The following is an 18,647-nucleotide window of genomic DNA, read 5'->3' on the forward strand; positions in this document are numbered from 1 at the left end:
CGATCCCTACTGGCACATGGGAGAGAAGAATGACCCAACTGGATATCAGTAAACCAGGAATTACCAATGTGCCCAAACTAAACTCCAAATGCCACAGAGAGAGTGTCTAAGAGTTTTGAGGGCTCTGCGTGGCTCTCCCAACTGCAGGGAGGACACATAGAGGTGGAGTCTAGCCCACCGTTGGGTGGCACACAGAGAGGACTGTAGTATGCGGGCTGGCCTTTGTGAGAGACTAGCCGGCGTGCTCGGTGCAGTGAACGTCTATCCCTTCACAAAGTTGAATAATAAAGAATGCAGAACAAACACTGGAAAGTAAGAGATCACTACTAACAACAATATAAATCAGAAACGAAATGAAGCATTAGCGTGTACAGCATATATATGAGTGTAACAACTCATATAATGAGTTAGGGAGAGAAAAAACATGTCTTTGGCTCTAGAAGCAAAGAAAGATGAGGAGTCCTTGTGGGTTAACTGTAGGGTCTGGAAGGGCCTGATTGGTTGATGTGTTTAAGGGAAATGCAGTTTGTGTTTTTACTGTCATTATTGCATACATGCCAACATTTTAGAGCAGGCAAGTGGGAGATTTTTTTTAAAAGTCAGGAGAATGCAATTCCTCCACTGACTTTTATTGATGCAGAGGCAATTTGCCTGAATCAGGTCAGTTGCAATGTATGGTGACAGACAATAAAAAAAATTCTAGCTTACGCGTCAAGGATTTTCAATTCTATTAAGGACACAGCGGCGAGGATTACGCTTTCTCTTTCTTTTCCTTTTCCAAACAGCAGCCAATTAAATAACAGTAAAACAAAAACAGCAATACCCATGATGCTAGAAAATAAAGCCACATGGTCCAATCATAGCACAGGACCCAAACCCATAAAAGCTATGACCCCAAAAGTCACTTCCTCTTTCTTTGTAATATTCAGATAAGAACCAGAACGCAGTAGAAACAAAACTCCTTACAGATTAACAGTCCATGAACAACCATTCTGAAGTCCAGAACATCCCAATCCGAGCTCAACAGTCGCCAGGACAAGATGTATCTCCAGCAGCTTCAGCAGAAAAACTGAAACTCAAAAAGCTGTCCTCTTCAAACACAGGAATCGATAGATCCAAACCATCACGGTGTCTTCTGATCTGATCCTAAAGATGACAAAAAATTGAAGGTAATACTTTAGTCAAAATAACAGATACTCAGAATGAAACATCTGTATAGAATCCATAATTCAGGGCGGGCAAAACCCAAAACATTCAACAAAATGTAATCATAAAATCCTCATAAATAAGAATCAAATACGGTTCATAAAACACTTAGAGAGATATTACCCTTGCCTCCGTGTCCTTAATAGAATTGAAAATTCTTGAAGCATAAACTAGAAAAATGTGTATTTTATGTTGGGACCGGAGGCTCAGATTATGCTTGTTTAAAGCTGCCCAACAACCACAGTCACAACATCAACTACCGGTTTGTGACAGAATTGCCTAAAAGTAGATCCTGAGGACCAATCTGCTGCTCTCATAATGTCTTCCAGACGAGAGCCTAACGCATAGGTCTTGGAAGCCATTGCTCCCCTTAGCTGAATGAGCCCCATATTTAGTAGTGTCTATTCCCACTTCATTCATCAACCATCTCATCCATCTGGATAAAGTAGCAGATGATACTGGTTTAAATTGTTTCTGCAATGATATTAACAATTGACCCCCAGAATCTTGTCTGATATCAACTGTAGCAGTTTCATAATCCTTCAAACATTGAACTACACACAACTGTGGATTTTCCGGAAACATAGGATATGTTACCAACCTGCAATTGGTTTTCGTTCTTCTAGTGACGTTAAACGTAACTCCCTCCGGAGAATATACTCTCCCTGACAAATCTAAAGCTCTAAGATCCGACACACGTTTACAAGAAATAAGGCAAAGTAACATAGTTAACTTCGCTGAGATTTGTTTTCTGGAAAGATAACGATTAGATGGCCATTTGTCTAAAAACCTCAAAACTATATCAACGTTCCAAAGGGAAGAATACCTGGATTGAAGAGGAGATGACATGTGAAACCCTTTCCTTACTTTACAAACTAGTTGATATTCCCGAACCGGCTTACCATCAATCTGTTTTATGACCAGCAGAAATGGCAGACCTGAAATTATTGACCTACGATAAGCTAGACACGAACCAGCGAGTTCTGCTAAGACATTCACAATCATGTCAACATTCGCCCCCACGGGATCGATACTCCGTCCATCACATCAACTAGACCATCTCCGCCAAGCTGAGGCATACTGCTTATGAGTGCCTGTTGCCCAGGTCTGTTTGATAAAACCTGCGGCCTGTTGCGAAATGCCTGGGGAATTCCATCTTGACCTGAAACTGTCCAAACCATCAACTACAGTTTTCTTGACAGAACCAAGGGATGTTGAAGGCCCTCCGGACTCATCAGAAGATTCTGAAAAGGCGGAATGAGAAGAGGAGGAGCGCAAGCTAACAACAGAGCTATCGGGATTCAGGGTGGAGTCCTCCAAAGAGGGGTTAGAAGCACAATCTCCACCTTTTGTCTTCGAACCTGTGATAGAACCCTGGGAATCATCATGAACGGCGGAGATGCATATCCCCAAAGCTGACTCCAATCCTGAAGGAAGACATCTGTCACCAGAGCCAACGGATCTGGACGCCAACTGAAGAAGATCGGAATCTGGAAATTGAGATGGGAGGCAAAGAGATCTATGTCGCAAGGACCCATTTCTAGAAGGATCTGGTGAAAAAGATCGTGATCCAACCTCCAATCGCTGGCATCTCTCAAGTACCTGGAGTTCTAGTCCGCTATGGCATTCTGAGCCCCCAGGAGATAAACCGCTGTGACACTCAGATGGTGGAGGAGATAATAATGCCACAATTCCGTGGCTATCTCCGCTAAAATTCGGGACTTGGTTCCCCCACCAGCTTGTTGACATCTCACTGCTGAGATATTGTCCATCCTCAATAAAATACAATAATCCGACTTCTGAGGGGAAAGACTCTTTATGGCAAATGAGCCCGTCAGAAGCTCCAAACAATTTATGTGAAGCCGCATTTCTGACTGGGACCAACGGCCCCCCGTTGGGTACCCCAGCACCACTGACTGGCATCCAATTCGATTACTAGACTGGGTGAGATCCGAAAATGGCTCTGCCGTTCCAGGCTTCCATATGATTCAACCACCAATTAATTTCTGTCTTCACTTCCTCGGATAATGGAATCTGTTCAGAATATGACAGACCCTTCCGAAGATGCTGAATTTTTAACCTCTGGAGAGCACGATAGTGATGGGGGGCAGGAAATATGGCCTGAATGGACGAGGACAGAAGTCCCAGTATCCTAGCAATCGCTCTCAAAGACACAGTCTGGTTGGTTAACGCAGACCTCAACTCCCTCTTGATATTGCAAATCGTTTGAGAAGGGAGAATCAGTTGGGCTCGGACAGAATCTATCTGGAAACCCAGAAAATCTATCACCTGGGAAGGATTCAACAATGACTTCTATACATTGATAATGAATCCCAGATCCTGTAAAAGCTGAACAGTCCACGATAAATGACTCCGGAGAGTCTGAGCATCCGGGGCCATCAGCAAAATGTCGTCCAGATAACTTATCAAACGAACCCCTTTCGCTCGAAGGGACTCCACCACTGGTCTCATCAGTTTGGTGAAGCACCAAGGAGCTGATAACAGGCCAAAAGGGAGAGCCTTGAATTCTAGACCTGGCCTCTCTACAGAAACTGGAGGTATCTCCTGTGAGGGGGAAAAATGGGAACTGAAAGGTAGGCGTCTTTTAGAGCCAGACGGACCATCCAATCACCCTCTAACAAAATGTCCCTCAGCATGTGAATTCCTTCCATTTTGAATTGTCTGTATAATATCCAGCAATTAAACTCTTTAAGGTTTAATACTAGATGATGACCTCCACCCTTTTTGTCTACTAAGAAAATAGGGCTGATGAAACTGTAATGGTGAGGGGAGGAAAAACCCACTGCTCCTTTGTAGAAAAGGGACTGCACCTCTAGATCTATAATAGACAGATCTGCTAGGGAAAACTACATTGAGGTAGGAGGCCAAGTTTGTTTAGGGGGAATGAAAAACTCCAGCCTGAAGCCTGTCACTGTCTGAAGAACCCAAGGATCACCTGAAATCTGTTTCCAATTGTGTAGGAATTAATCCACTCTGCCCTCCAACGTCACCTGGGAAGAAGGTATGACACCAGAATATCTTGTGTCTTGTATCGCTCCTTATTGTCCCCATCTGGGACCTCTGCAGAATCTGGTGCGCCCACCATGATAGCGGGTGGGATAGTAGGTGGCCTCCGCAGGTTCTCCATACCAGCCTCCTCTACATCTGGGGCAGTAGGCTTGGGGGCTCGTAAATGATCCTCAGCTGGGCATACGCCCTCCATAACGACCGGCCCTGAGAAAAAGGCCACGTTTGAAAACCTGTTTAAGGGACATCTGTGCCTTGTCGAGGGAGGAGTAGGTAGAGCAGAATTTATATAGTTCTTTCACGAACGGTGCCCCAAAGAGCATTCCATCTGCCGCAGAACCTGGTTACGACGTTGCTAGATCATTTAGTTTGGGATCAATACGCATCAGGAAGGTCCGTCTGTGTTTGGAAGAAATAGCACAATTAGTATTGCCACGTTGACCGATGGGTCTCTGTGCCCATCCAATCAGAATATCAGTGTCCACCGCTGCTCCAGATTCTTTGGAGTGGAAATCCAATTCTAGAATTTTAATAAGGGGGCCTGACATGTCCAAAAGTTTGTCATGGCTAGGCAATTCTTCGGGTCTTTAGAACATTTCTTCATTAACATCACCATAGTGGGATTAACTTCTGTGGTATCTGCAACTTTACCCTCTAAGTCTGGCCTGGGACATTCAGCCCGAAGGCAGGCGCGAACCTCCTTATCAAAACTCTTGCGCAAGTGAGAGTGTACGTACTTAGCCACTTCCAGAGAGGGGAACCAGTTGGATGCCCTGGGGTGAATAATCTCAGTGGGGTCAAAATCAAGAACTTTAGGAGGTGAGGCATGTTTCTTAGGTCTTTTGCTGGGCCCTGGAATATCCGGGTCATCCGAATCAGAGGAGGAGTCATTACAGAAGAGGATGACGAAGAACCAGCATCTTTTTAACTACTATAATTATGTTTGCTGGCCCTTTTGCGGCAAAGTCTATCAAAGGAATCAGCCTGGGCATCCGGGGATGTAGACTCAGTATTTTAACCTTTGTCCTTGGACTTAGAGCTTTCACCAGGAGCCTGAATTCCCGGCATCCAACCTTGATTACGAGAGTAATCAATCAACTGACTGGAAAAAGGTCCCAATCCCCTCACAAGGGTGTTGTTGACCGATTGCTGAACCCTAAAATCAAGGGCCTCGACCAGATTCATTTCAAACTGGTCAGAATTATCTTCAGGATAGTATCTTGACTCCCCATGCCATCGAGTCATTCTCCTGTTCTAATATTGTGAGTGATTAGATAAGAATCGGCAGGAGAGATCAAAGGGGGAGTGCAAGAACCCCTGCCAGGCTAATTTTGGAAGTGCCTATAAAATGTGGAGGGAGTAGCCTGGAATATGCACCTAGACAGTGCCTATTCAATTTTACAACCCCATGCTCTAGCAGTAGGGCATCCAGGGAGCAGAGAAGGCCAAAATATTAGGGCACTAATCGTCTGTCGTGGCGCTGAAACAAGCCGACTTCTTCGAGAATCGAGAAAAGAAACTCCGGCTCGCACACTCGACACGACGCGAGTCATAGAAATCAAAATAGGACTACACGAAGACCGCGTAGTCTGCTCCCACTCCACATGCAATAACACGGCCAGACGGCCAAGGAAGAAAATTCAGCGCTAGACGAGCATTGTACAGTACAAAATAAACAAGCTAATATGATGCTATAAAGTACAAGATATATGCAATAAAATACACCGAAAAAGTGCAGAGTAACAATGTACTTGTCTGGCTGCGGAGCACCAAAGAAAGAGGAAGTGACTTTTGGGGTCATAGCTTTTATGGGTTGGGGTCCTGTGCTATGATTGGACCATGTGACTTTATTATCTGGCATCATGGGTATTGATGTTTTTGTTTTACTGTTAGTTCATTGGCTGCTGTTTGGAACATTAAAAGAAAGAGAAAGCGTAATCTGAGCCTCCAGTCCTGACATAGAATCAGCGTTTCATTTTTTGGCAGTTTAATACATAGAGCAAACAAAAACAGAGGTCTAAACTCTGTTTTTGTTCATGCCATGTAGGACTGCCTAAATTAAAGGGAGGCTAGCATTAGAATTGGTAGTTTCCCGCCTGAATCTCAAATTCATTACTCTTCATTTTTTATAAATATCATTCTGAAACTGTAGATATTAAACATGCGTTATCAAAAACATTTACATGAAACCATACATCTTTTCATAAGTACTGCTCAATAAAAGGCAGACAGAAAGGTACTCCAATCCTAATGTTAGCGCTCTAGTCTTCATGCTGGAGCCAACTCGTTTGACCAATCAACATAAGCTAAACTAAGCTACGTCAAACTTGAACTGCCTAAAGTGACACGTCACAGGTAAAATCCGTGATCATGGAAATATATCGATCAATCCATGGTCTCAGTTCCTGAGAGAAGGCGGAGTGCGTGCTGAAAGTTAATCGACTGCTTTGTAATCCAGTCTATTTTCAGCTTCTACCATAGATTTACGGTAGAGTTCAAGCACAGTCTTCCGGGTAGCGTCTATTTTTTATAAGCCAATGTGAGGTGCGAATTCGACGTAGTAGGCGGAGTGTCAGAGAACAATTGGCACCTTCCTTAGCCAATCAGGATATCGGACGGCCCCTGGTGTTCCACGTCGGCGAAGATGGACGCGCTTATCCTGGTAGGGTTGACGCGGGGCAAGAAGAGAGTGGATTTGAGCTGCTTTCTTGTCTGGGTTTGGGAAACTGGGTGGCGAATCATGACGGGGTTACATGCTTTTCGGCCTTGCAGGTTGTGAAACTTGGTTCGAGGGAGTGAGCCCCCAGTCTGCGATCTCAAGGCTGGCTGGTAGAAGAGTGTGGTAACCTTTGCGGGGAGAGGGACACAGTTCATATAGACTATCTAAATGAGTTACCTGTCAATATATATATATTTAGGGCTTGGTGTTTGGGTTTAACGTGAGCTTTATCTATCTGCTATTGGTGTTGGGATAGAAGGGAAGTTGTCAGGTTGGAGACCTTAGGAACGGGCTAAAGATGAATTGGTAAACTGATAGCAGGTTAGTTGTCATTTGTAGGGATATTAATGGCCTTCTGTGTGCTGGTGACAGTTAGTACCTTGTATGGAGGAAGGGTCGGCTTTCACCATGGGCGAGTAGGGCCCAGGGTGCCAATCTTAAGAGGGAGCCGCGTGCATTAACGTTATGCAAACATCCGCACCCTCTCATCTTGCTCCAGTCTTGTCCATGCCCCTACCTGCTCATTTCCCTCTCAGATTTGCCGTTTAAAGTCTTTTTAATCCTTCATTATCATATCGTAGGCGATTTTTTTTGCACACAATGAAGGGAGGCCCCTACCTTCAACCTCTAACCCGTGCTGACACATACCAAAACACCCTCACCAGTTTGCGTGTGGCTGCTTACCTATGGGTAGGGTGACCAGATTTTAAAGCCAAAAACCGGGACATTTCACAAAAATAGAAGAAGGACAACAAGTTTTCTTCAACCGAGCGCCGAGAATGACCGCGCTCATCACCACAGAATTACAGAAGAGGCACTAAGAACACAAATCAAATGCCATTTTTAAAGCCAGTATAATGACTGTTAATTAAATAGTTTTCCAATAACACCTGCTTTTTATTTCTGCTTTAGAAAACAAAAAAATCACTTCTTACAATTTTCAGGCGACTCTCTTTAAAATCCGGGACTTGAGCTAAATTTCCCGAAATCTGCCAGGACAGCTGGTGAAAAACCGGGACTGTCCTGGCAGGCGCCTGGTCACCCTACCTATGGGTGATTTAGGTGAGCTTGCGAGGTCCGCAGTTTGTGTTCAGAAGCCATTCAGTACTCAGCCAGGGACTGGCTAGTAAACACCAATGAGCCCCCGTGGCCCGTGATCTTGTCTGAATCAGGGTTGTGTTGTTAATAATATGTGACCTTAGTGTAGAGGGTGCGCTTGTAGTGGTAAGTTAAGTGTCTTCGTAACGTGCACCAAAAGTGATAGGTGTTTTCTGTTTTCAAAACTGTTAGGTACCATACGGATGACATTTTCTACATTTAGGCGCAACTGTGACATCGCAGAAAATTACATGGCACCCATTCTCAATCAGAGGAAATGGCTCTGTTTAACGTAAAAGGCTTCATAAATGACACAACATATGTAAGTTCCGTGTTGCCATACTCACTAATACAGCTTTAGTACTCCAGCGGCGAGTAAGACATTTCAAAAGTTCATGTGGGCATTAAAAGTGTGTTCGTGATTCTTTTTTGGTTCAGTCTGAAGCTTCCCCCAGAACAGCCAGATGTCAGTCTGTGTGATAGCAGCAATCAATTAGGCCGATCTGCTTTTGATCCCGGAGGGTTGGCTGGATAGTCCAAAAATAAACTGGTCACTTGCTGTCTTCTGAAGCAAAGAGGAGTCATGACTTTCTCAACCCTTAGCAGTGCAAGGGTTGACAGTGTCCCCAATGTTGAAAGTGCCACCCTGAGCTCCAAATGTGTAAAATATATATATATATTTTTTTTTTAATAGAAAATGTTGGAGAGACTAGTGAAAGGTCTGTTAGATGATGATGTGTGACTCTTCGTGACATGGAAGAAACAGGGGCATAAAGAGTTAAATGAGTGACAATCTGAGAGCAACACGACTGATGGCAACAGAATGTGGGAAGTTAATGGAGCAGATGACCACAGTAGGGTTGCAGAAGTTGAGGCACAAAGTGTTGTGCAAAAGTCAGATGACACTGGAGTGAGGTAGACCAAAAGGTATTAAAGGAAGAACTGAAGACATGGAGGTCTGGCTGCTTAGAACATTCCCCTGCGGTTACTGAAGGCCATCCAACTACTCTATATACAAAAATGTGGGTCAAGGTTAAATTTAGAAGTAATGGTGCAGTACTCGAAAATCTATACGATGAGTGGTTTGAAACTAGGACGAGTCCTGGCTCCCATCCTCTTTAACCTTTGTATAACATATTTGAATGTTGCCCTACATAAAGTGACAGCTGTCCCACTAAGCTAAGTCAACTCAAGTCCCCCATATTACAATGTGAAGACAACACAGCTCTAGTGAGCAAACCTCTGGAAGAATTACAAAGACTCATTAATGAGCTTGGCACCTACAGATCTAACATTAAACTGGAAATGAACCTAAGGAAAGCAAATATAGTGGTAACTGGGTGTAGAATTGAAAAGTAATGCTCCAGACTAAATATTGAAATTATATGGTACTATAAATACCTGGGTATTATGTTCGACCACCGTGGTTCTTTCCAGGATCTCATGATATCTTTAAAATTTAAAACCAACTCTCAGGGCCATTTTTCCAAAGCGCTGCCCTACAAAGTGGAGGACCCCTTCTTCGAGCCTTTATTAAATGTAAGTACACAAAAACTTCAGCTGTTCTTGTCTTACAGACTGCAAGCCCTACCAGGATCTTTTGCATCCTCTGTGAACACACTTGTCTTTAAAAGTTAAAAATATAACTTTTGTCTCCCTCCAAACGGCTCTCAGATACACGTCTGGGTAAAGTTTGGTCTATGTAATCAGATTATTTAAGAAAATCTTTATCAGACTCTTGCACAAAAGAAAGTATTCAAGTGAACACAAACTGCGCTACTAAATTTGGACCCAGATATCACACAAAAGTTCAACAACAAAATATCTGTGGTACGAACCTCTCATAAGCTCTTGAAAAACATTGAAATTATTGGATCTATTGAAAGAAAGATTAAGCCATTTTTTAATGGGAAATAAAATTGCAAGACATTATCGCTTTTTTGAAAGAAAAATTCCTACTGAGTAAACCCTCCGTGCATGGTTAGTGATTAATGCCTATTCTAGGGCCACCCACTAACAATACTTGTGACAGACCTATTCAGCAACAATCAAACTAAAATGTATTCAGTACTAATTTGGGTTCTTTCTTTCTAGAGGCTGTGTTTGACTAGAGACATGGATACAAGTTGTAGGTTTCTTGGTTACCAGCCAGTATCAATTTTGCATCTACTCTACACATGTTTAGGCCTCATCACTGAGTGAAGGCTTTTGTTAAAGCCCCTGCTCCTTTTTTTTTTTTTTTTTTTTTTTTTTTTTTAATTTTATTAATCATGATCATTCGTACTGAGTATTGTAGGTACGTCAGATTTATAACTGAAGCAGAGACGAAACTAAATACCTAAAGGAGGCTTCTCCAATGAGTAGCTCAGGAGAAACTGGTAGCTCTCTAGCTACCTTTAGGTAGCTCCTCTGTGTGCAGCCCAGCCTACTAAATTAGAAGCTTTTGCTTGGTTTAATATGTATAGACCAAAGTAGAAGTGGGTATTCAAATCACAAATGTGTATTTTTAGAACTCTTCATCTGATGATTGGGGATTTTTTTTTTTTAGAATTTCCAGTTTAACCATTCCAACAAATGAGTTGGCTAGCAATAATCATGTTATTTCAACACCTATAAACTTACACTTAACCAATACGCACGTTAAGTTATGTAATCTTTAAAGGTGATATTTTAATGATATATTTTGTGTGATGGGGTAACATATTTTGACCTTGGCTCCAGGGGCACTGCAGCTGTGGCTGTTAAGGATTACCCATCAAGTGGGATTCCAAATTGATTAAGCCCTTTTTACATTAATGCTCTTTACATTAATGCTGGCAACCCTACCTGTGTCTCTGAAGTGATCATTGCTGATACTTTTATATGGGGTAGTCGCTGATGTAATCTTTTTTTTTTTTTTTTTTTTTTTTTATTGTAAGCACTGCAAAATGGTACACAATCCAAGAGGGACTAAGGTCCTAACATTTATAAACAATAATACATAATAAGTCAAAGTATATAGGCAACAGATGGCGCAATGGTACATTGTCAGTTGTTCTTTGAAACCGTTGTCATAATGATCTCAGTAGTTATAATGATAACAACCATCAGAAAAAGCAGGAGGGATAACGGAGAGTAGAAGGGGAGAGGAAATATGGGTCGGGGCTGGGGGATAAGCAGCACTTCGTGCCAAAAGGCATCCTTGTATGGTGGGCAGAAGAAGAGAGGTGGGTGGGTAGACCCTTACAGTATATAGGGTGGTGGGAGCTAGGTTATAATGTCGTCTAACCCCTCGGGGTGGGGAGTTCGCTCATCGCTGTGCCGGTATCCGGCTTATAGGCAAGTCGCAGCACCTGCATACAGTGTGTTATCAAATTACGGTCGGGTTTCTTTATGGTGGGAAGCGGCCTATCGGAATGGTAGTGTGCGCCTGGATAGTGAATTGCCGGGATAACGGGTCGATCTGGATATGATGGTCTGAGTTCCTTAGCTTCTCTCGGCACCGCTCATGCTTGTTACTTAATGTTCTTATGTTAACTCTGATGTATGGGTCTGCGACCGCAGGTTACTGATAAGAGTATAGGAGGCCTGGGTTGTGCCCCTGGGGGAGCTGAGGAAGAGAGAGGGGAAGAAGGAAGACAGAGAGAGAGAAAAGAAAGAAGAGGCTAATAGGGAGAGAGGTAATCTGTCACGGGGAAAAACGAGGAGCGGAGGGTGGGGGATGGGAAAGGGAGGGGGGAGAATGAAAGTGAAAATGGAGAGGGAGGAGGGAGTGGTGGGTGGTTTCAAGCGACCTACGGACATCCCCCAGTGAGGAAGAGGGCCCACACCTTGCCGAATATTTGGTCTTGGTCTTGCAGGTTATAGATGATTCTATCATGCGTGGCGATGCAGGTCATAGCTATGATCCATTCTTCCGGGGTTGGAGGAGCGGCCGATCGCCAGTGGCGTAGTATGCAGATTTTTGCAGTAACGAACGCTGTGTGAAGCAACCTCTTGTGCGTCTGGTTAAGTCTGGGAGAGGTGTCGTGCAGAAGTATGAGGGAGGGGGGAAGTGGTGCCGGGAGTACCATGGATTCAGCCAGGACCGCTGGGCAATCTATTAAGATATGTTTGAGGTCGCAGTATGGCTCTGGGCATCGCCAGCACTTCGAGTGTGGGAGGAGTCCTGTCCTTTGCAGTTTTGCTGGGGACCAGTACCAATCATGTAGGACCTTGAAGAGGCAGAACTTTAAACGTGCCTCTCGGGTACCTCTGTCCAAAGCCTCTAGGATGTCTTCCCAGTCTTCCGGGTGTAATGTCTGTTGTAGTCGGGTTTGCCATTTTAAATGTAGCGTGTCTGAGAGAGGCTGGGAGTAGAGCTGTCAGGTAATTAGGTCATAGAGGCCCGCCATGACTCCCTTATGTTGCCCCCACGGTTGTAAGTAGGCCACTATGGGTGAAGACGGGGATCCCCATTGGGTAACCTCGTCCCCCGACAGATGCAGTGTTTGAGCTGCAGATATCGCCACTCTTGGCTCGGTTGGAGATTGAATTCCTCCCATAGCCTGGGGAAGGATTTAAGCATGTCGTTTTCCAGAATCTGGGAAATGGTATGGATACCAGCCCTCCTCCACTGTGGCCAGTCCAGCACTTCACCGCCTATCTGGAGTCCGCTATTGCGCCAGAGAGGTGCTTGGGCGTGAAGAAGAGTGGACCCCGAGGAGGCGGTGGACCCTACGCCAAGCTGCCCGTGTCGCCTTGAAGACGGGGTTCACCGTACCGATAGATGAAAGGTCGTCGCGGTAAGGCCCTCCGAGTCCCTCCTTCGCGGATAGCAGTAGTGTCTCCACAACTATCCATTTGGCCAGGTCCGGCACTCCTGACAGAGTGTGCGACAGCTGGGATAGGTGTAGTGCAAGTGAATAATGCTCTACCGACGGTAGTCCCATGCCCCCGTCGGAGCGTCAGGCTAGGAGTTCAGCGGGTGATAAGCGTGGTCGCATGGAACCCCATACAAATGATCTGATGAGTGTATCTATGTTTCTCAGCGTATGGAGAGGCACCCGTAGGGGGAGAAGCCCTAAAACATAGGTGAAACGGGGCACCGTGACCATCCTTACTGCTTGTACTCTACCCCACATGGACAGGCCCAGTTGGCTCCATTTTACGAAATCAAGCTTCGTCCGCGCAATGAGGGGGTCAATATTGTCCGCCACCATGTGCGCTATGCCCGGATTGACTAGCACTCCCAGGTATTTGAGGCGTTTTGGTGTCCCAACGGAACGGGAAGCCTAGAAGAGCTGCTCTTGTAGTCATCCGCGAGAGGGGGAGCGCCTCGCTCTTATCCCAGTTAATGCTGTAGCCGGAGAGGGTTGCAAATCCATTGATAATCTCTAGCAAGGCTGGTATGGATCTTTCTAGATCCGTGAGAGTTAGTAGGACATCACCGGCATATAGATAGATTTTGGAATTGCCGACCGGTAGTGTGAGACCCGTGATGGAGGGGGAGGAGTGAATAGCCGCAGCAAGGGGCTCCATTGCTAACAGGAACAGGAGTGGTGAAAGGGGGCAGCCCTGTTGTGTGTCTCTTCGGATAGCGAAGGGGTCTGAGAGGAAGCCTCCGCAATTGACTCTTGCCGCGGGTTGGTCGTAGAGTAGCCGTACCATTGAGATAAAACTGTCTCCCAGACCAAATCTCTCCAGCGTTGTAAACAGATAAGACAACTCTGTGCAATCAAATGCCTTTTCCGCTTCCAGAGACAGGGCCAGTGCCTCCTCTTGCAGGTCTCTAGAGGCCCAAAGGGTATGGCATAGGGTGCGCAAGTGGTTCCTTGAGGTGCGACCTGGTACGAACCCCACTTGTGTGTGGTGGATCAGAGACGGTATGACTTTGCGTAATCTATTGGCCAGGATACTCGCTAGGATTTTGATGTCACTGTGTGCGGTGTATTGTCTACTGAACTGGCGTATGTCAAGTTCCAGAGCTGCCTGTTTCTCTCTTCTGTCTCGATTTGCCAGTGCCGCATCTTGCATAAGTTGCCCCCGCACTGAGGCCTTGGCTGCGGCCCACATAATTAGGCTAGATTCCACGGAGCCTAAGTTATTTTGAGCGAAGGAGGTAGTGTGGTCCTGTAACTGCAATTTACCCTGGGGCGAACGATCGCAGTGGACCGTGAATCTCCAAGGTTTGAGACCCGGAGGTACAAGGCCCAGGTGGATGGCTATGCAAATCGGGGAGTGGTCCGAGGGCCGCCCTCCAATATGCGAGTCTCGTGGGTGCGGGCCACAATGTTGTGGGACAGGAGAAAATAGTCGAGTCGGGATTGGGTGCCATGTACCGGTGAGATGATGGTGAATTCTCGCACTGCGGGGTGGGTCAGCCTCCAGTGGTCCACTAGGCCATTGTCCGATAATATATCGGTCTGTAGGGCTCTATCTGCATTGTTACTAACCTCTATGGGGCCCGTTCTGTCGAGTATTGGGTCTCTGGCTATGTTCCAATCCCCTCCTATTACGTAGCGGGATGCCCCTATCTTGGTCAAGAGTCGATTGATGTGTAAGAAAAAGAGGCGTTTCGGGCCCGTTGGTGTCTAGATCGAACCTGCGCACAGCGAGGAGTCGCCCATCTTTAATTTGGCAAACACGTAACGGCCATCGGGGTCGGCCCACGACTTAAGAACTGTATGCAGGAGGGTTTTGTGTATTAGTAACGCCACGCCGCATTTTCTTGGGGTGGTATCTGTGCTGGGGGAGGGCGGGTACAACTAAACAGGGCAGTGCCCACCCAGTCGCGTCTCAGTTTATCGGATTCCGGACCATCTAGGTGTGTCTCTTGTAAGAGGGCAATGTCAGTCTGGAATTGAGATAGGATAGAACCTTTTTCCGCTTTATGAAGTGGGTAAGGCCATTTCCGTTCCAAGATATGATTCGCAAAGGTGGTGCTGGTCCTCTGCCTGTGCCAGACATCCTTGCGCCTTATTGAGGTCTACCCGGGTGTAGGAGCACTTGGGACAGGGCAGAGAGGAGGTGCCGGAGGAGGGTTGGGTAGAGAAGGGGAAGGGACTTGACGGAGACTCTAAAGCTGGAGAGGATGAGTGATGGGGGGGGAGTGGACGGGAAACAAGTGGGAAGTGGGTGAGGGAGAAGGAAAGGGATTAACTTCTAAAGGATAAGACAGGCAAACAGAGCTGAAGGAGAGAGGGAGAATTAAGAAAGAATAAGAAAAGGAAGAGAAAACGGGACACCAGTCACGACGGTTTAAGACTGTAACCTGCCGGTCTAGTACCCAGGCCTATCGAGCTCCGTTGCCCGACCGGCGGGCCCCAGACTGAGGGACGCGGCGCATGCACGGCGCCTCGGCCCCCATAATCTGGCTCTCCCATCTACCCGTAGATCCAGGGGGCTTATAGGGGTGGGGGGGGCAGGAGGTGGGGAGGGGAGTGGGGAAGGGCTGTGAGTGGGATGTGTGTGGCTTACGCAGTGTGTTATGTGGGGTGCGGGGGACAGGGGGGCCAGCGCTGCATGGGTCCGTGGCAGTTTTGGGAGGTAGTGTCTGTACCTTGTTTGCATCCGGGAGAAGGGAGCCGCCGGGAAGCGTAAGCCTATTTTGTCGGAGCGGGGGGGGGGGGGGTGGGGGGGGAGGCGTGGGGGTAGAGGTACGGTTGGGTTGTTGTGGAAAAGAGGGGTGCCACGCTACTGTTGTAAATCACTCAACACAAACACAATGATCCTTTGTCCATCTTAGTAAACATTTAGCAACCGTTATTGAAGGTAATCTAAATTAAACCAAATTATTAATGGATGAAAACAGCGTAACAGTTCTGAGGAAATGCTCAAAATCTATTTGAACGATAAACAGGGGTTATGCTATTGAAAGAGGGCATTTTACTAGGTCTCTAAAAAGAGGGAAAACAAAGGAGGAGACGCTAAAGCATGTAGTGATAAGCAAGAGTATTCAAACACTATCTAGGACAAGCAGAGGCTTTAGCCCCTTATGACAATATGTCTATGAGGTCATGAAAAAACAGGTACTCATCTCTCCTTTTTGTCTTCTCCACAGCCAGGGCTCGTCGATGCGGTCGTGCTGGCTCTTGATTGGTTGTAGGGAGGGTCCTGAGGGGTCTACTGTTCTTTTTGTCCTTGGGGGGGGGGGGGGGGGTCCATCGTGGGCTTCAGGGGGGAGCAGGATTTGTCTCTCTGTGATAGTTGTGTGTGCATCACCACCGCTTGGAGTACTTGGCTCCTGTCATAGCTTTTCTCAAGTCTCTCAAAGTCTCTTCCCCTGCTTTGGGGATCTGTGGTAGTGCGCATTTCAGGTTCAGATGCGGGTATCGGATGGCTAGTACTCTGGAGTGGGCTCCGCGTGGTCTGGGGGAGTTGGGCGGTCATTTCCATGGACTGGGTTTGATCTTGCAGTCCTTCTAAGAATGTTCTCAAGTCCTCCGGGTCGTAGAAGTTACGTGATTCCCCATCTTTGGTGATCCACATCCTGGCCGGCTCAAATAGACCAAATTTCACTTCTAGGCGGTGGAGTTGGGTGCGGAAGGACAGGAAGGCTTTCCTCCGATAAGCGGTCTCCTTGGAAAAGTCAGCTGACATCCGGATCTCCAGGTTACCCGATCAAAACAACCCTTGTGTGCGAGCCGTCTGTAGTAGTTGGCGGGCCTGCAAGTGTCGCATCTTGCAGACTATAATTGGGCGGGGGCGGCCATTTCCATCCTGTCTCTTGGGGCCCAACCTGTTTGCCCTCTGGAAATCTAAAGGGGGATCAAATGTTATATCTGTTAGCTTGGGTAATATGTCCCGCAGGTCGGAGAATATGTCTGCGCCCTCCACACCTTTCGGGAATCCAAGGAGGCGAACATTGTTCCTGCGACTCCTGTCCTCCAAGTCCGTCAGCTTGCTACGAAGGTGTGAGAGTTCTAGGTCTCTGTCGGTCCAGGAGGCTACTTGAGTTTCCACTGTTGTCACTCGTTGATCGAGCCCGGACATCTGCGATTGAAAACCGGCTATGTCCAGCCGCATAGATCTTGTCTCCGCTGTCAGCGCCACCATGGCATTGTCCATGCCCTCCAGCTTACGACTCACCGCCGATATCTCCTGCAGTATACGGTCCATTGTCGCACCATGTGTGTCATCCGCCATGTTGGCGCGAGGCAGGGGTGGAGAGGCCTCTACTGAGGGATGTTTCTGCTGTCGGAGGGCTTCAGAGAATAGTAGTTGGCGGGCTTGTTTACCCGCTACTTTGCTCGTCGTCTTGCCCCTGGGCATTGCGGGTTCCCCTGTTCAGGTAGGGAGCGGAAGAGTGTCGGACCGTGACGTGGTTTGTGCTTGGGACAAAGTCTCAAGAGTCGAAACTCTGGGCGTCCGGGCAGCGTGCATATCCAGGAACAGGTACAGACCCTGTGGTCCTGTGTTCCCGTCTGGGAGAGGGAGAGAGGGGGGTCCCCGGTGTTGTCTCTGTTCCACCTATGCCGTCCAGGCGCCAGCTCTGTGGTCGTCGAGAGAGGGGTCCACTACGGCGCGCCAGGCCGGGGGGGGCACGTGGGACCATATAGAAAATTGAGGCGTCCGCGCTCCTGGATGCTTGAGGCCGCGGTTGGCCCTCTCGTCTCTGGTCCAAATGGCGGCTGGGGGTGTAGCCAAGTGAACAAGTGTCCCAGTAGGATGGCTCCTGTGGTGCTCAGTGCCGTTGTGGGGCCCGTGCGGTGCTCTACACCCCTCACCGTTCGCCCGTCTGGGGGGGGTTGCGCTACCTGCCCCCCTGTCAGTCAGGAGGTCCGGCGGGCATTTGGCGTAGTTCGGTGTGGGAAAGAAAAGAAAGGGTTCTCCTCTCTGTTCACTTTTTATTGCTGGGCCAGATGTTTCGTTACTGGTGCTCCTTTTATTATTATTTTTTTTATTGTTCCTTTTACCCTCTTTCCTCTTCCGTCCTTCCTTCCCCCCTCCTTATTTCCGGTCTGCCCCGCCCCTGTTGGGGCCACTGTCTTTGCGCAGTTGGTGTGGGGGGGGGGGGAACAAGCAGGGTGCCACTTGCATTGCCCCCCACTCTCCCAGAAGCAGCAGCAGCCCTGGGATTGTAGTCGATGGTGGAAGAGAGAAAGGGACTCCCCGGGTTCTGCAGTGGGGAGGGGGGTGGGGGGAGGGAGGGTCGTGCAATGTTGGTGGTGTTCTCTCTCTTCACAGGCCGCCCAGGTCCCCGGCGCGCCCTCGTCCTCAGGAGAGGGGAGGGGGCGAGAGGAACGAGGCGAGCTGTGGAAGCTACCAGACTCCCACCTCCTCCGGTGAGCAGAGGGGGGGAAACGCGGTCCCCGGCCCGGGTCAGCCAACTACCTGAGGCCGCGGCTCAGAACTGCGCCGTAGGCCTCGGCGCCATCTTCCTCGCTCCTTGTGCGCACGGAGGGGGAGAGCGCGCTCCCTCCGCGGTCGGCGCGTCATCCACTCGTCCCCCAGCGCCGGTCCTCAGCGCTCGATATTATTGATGGTTTGGGGGGCTCTCGGCGCCCCCACGCAACCGCTGCCCCCGGTCCGCAGCCCGCCGCCTAGCAGAGCTCAGCTCCTAGGCGGCCATCTCCGTTCGTGGCCAGACCACGCCCCGCTGATGCAATCTTGTCTGTAGTGGTCCTTTTTACAGCAC

The 18,647-nt window shown here is 47.7% G+C and overlaps 1 protein-coding gene across 3 annotated transcripts in view; it reads left to right on the forward strand.

Annotated features, from left to right (window-relative positions):
- The first annotated feature begins 6,556 nt into the window (after window positions 1–6,556).
- COPZ1 (COPI coat complex subunit zeta 1) overlaps window positions 6,557–18,647 on the forward strand; it is a 156,286-nt gene continuing 144,195 nt past the window's right edge. The window contains exon 1 of one of the 3 annotated variants that reach the window (XM_069231012.1): window positions 6,557–6,895. In XM_069231012.1, coding sequence (XP_069087113.1) covers window positions 6,878–6,895 — 18 coding nt within the window. In that variant the 5' untranslated portion in view covers window positions 6,557–6,877. Of the gene's footprint in view, window positions 6,896–8,247; window positions 8,373–18,647 lie in introns of those variants that run through there. The other 2 variants (XM_069231013.1, XM_069231011.1) reach the window with 2 other exon arrangements.

This window comes from Pleurodeles waltl, chromosome 4_2 (genome assembly GCF_031143425.1).
Source record: "Pleurodeles waltl isolate 20211129_DDA chromosome 4_2, aPleWal1.hap1.20221129, whole genome shotgun sequence".
NCBI classification, from domain to species: domain Eukaryota; kingdom Metazoa; phylum Chordata; class Amphibia; order Caudata; family Salamandridae; genus Pleurodeles; species Pleurodeles waltl.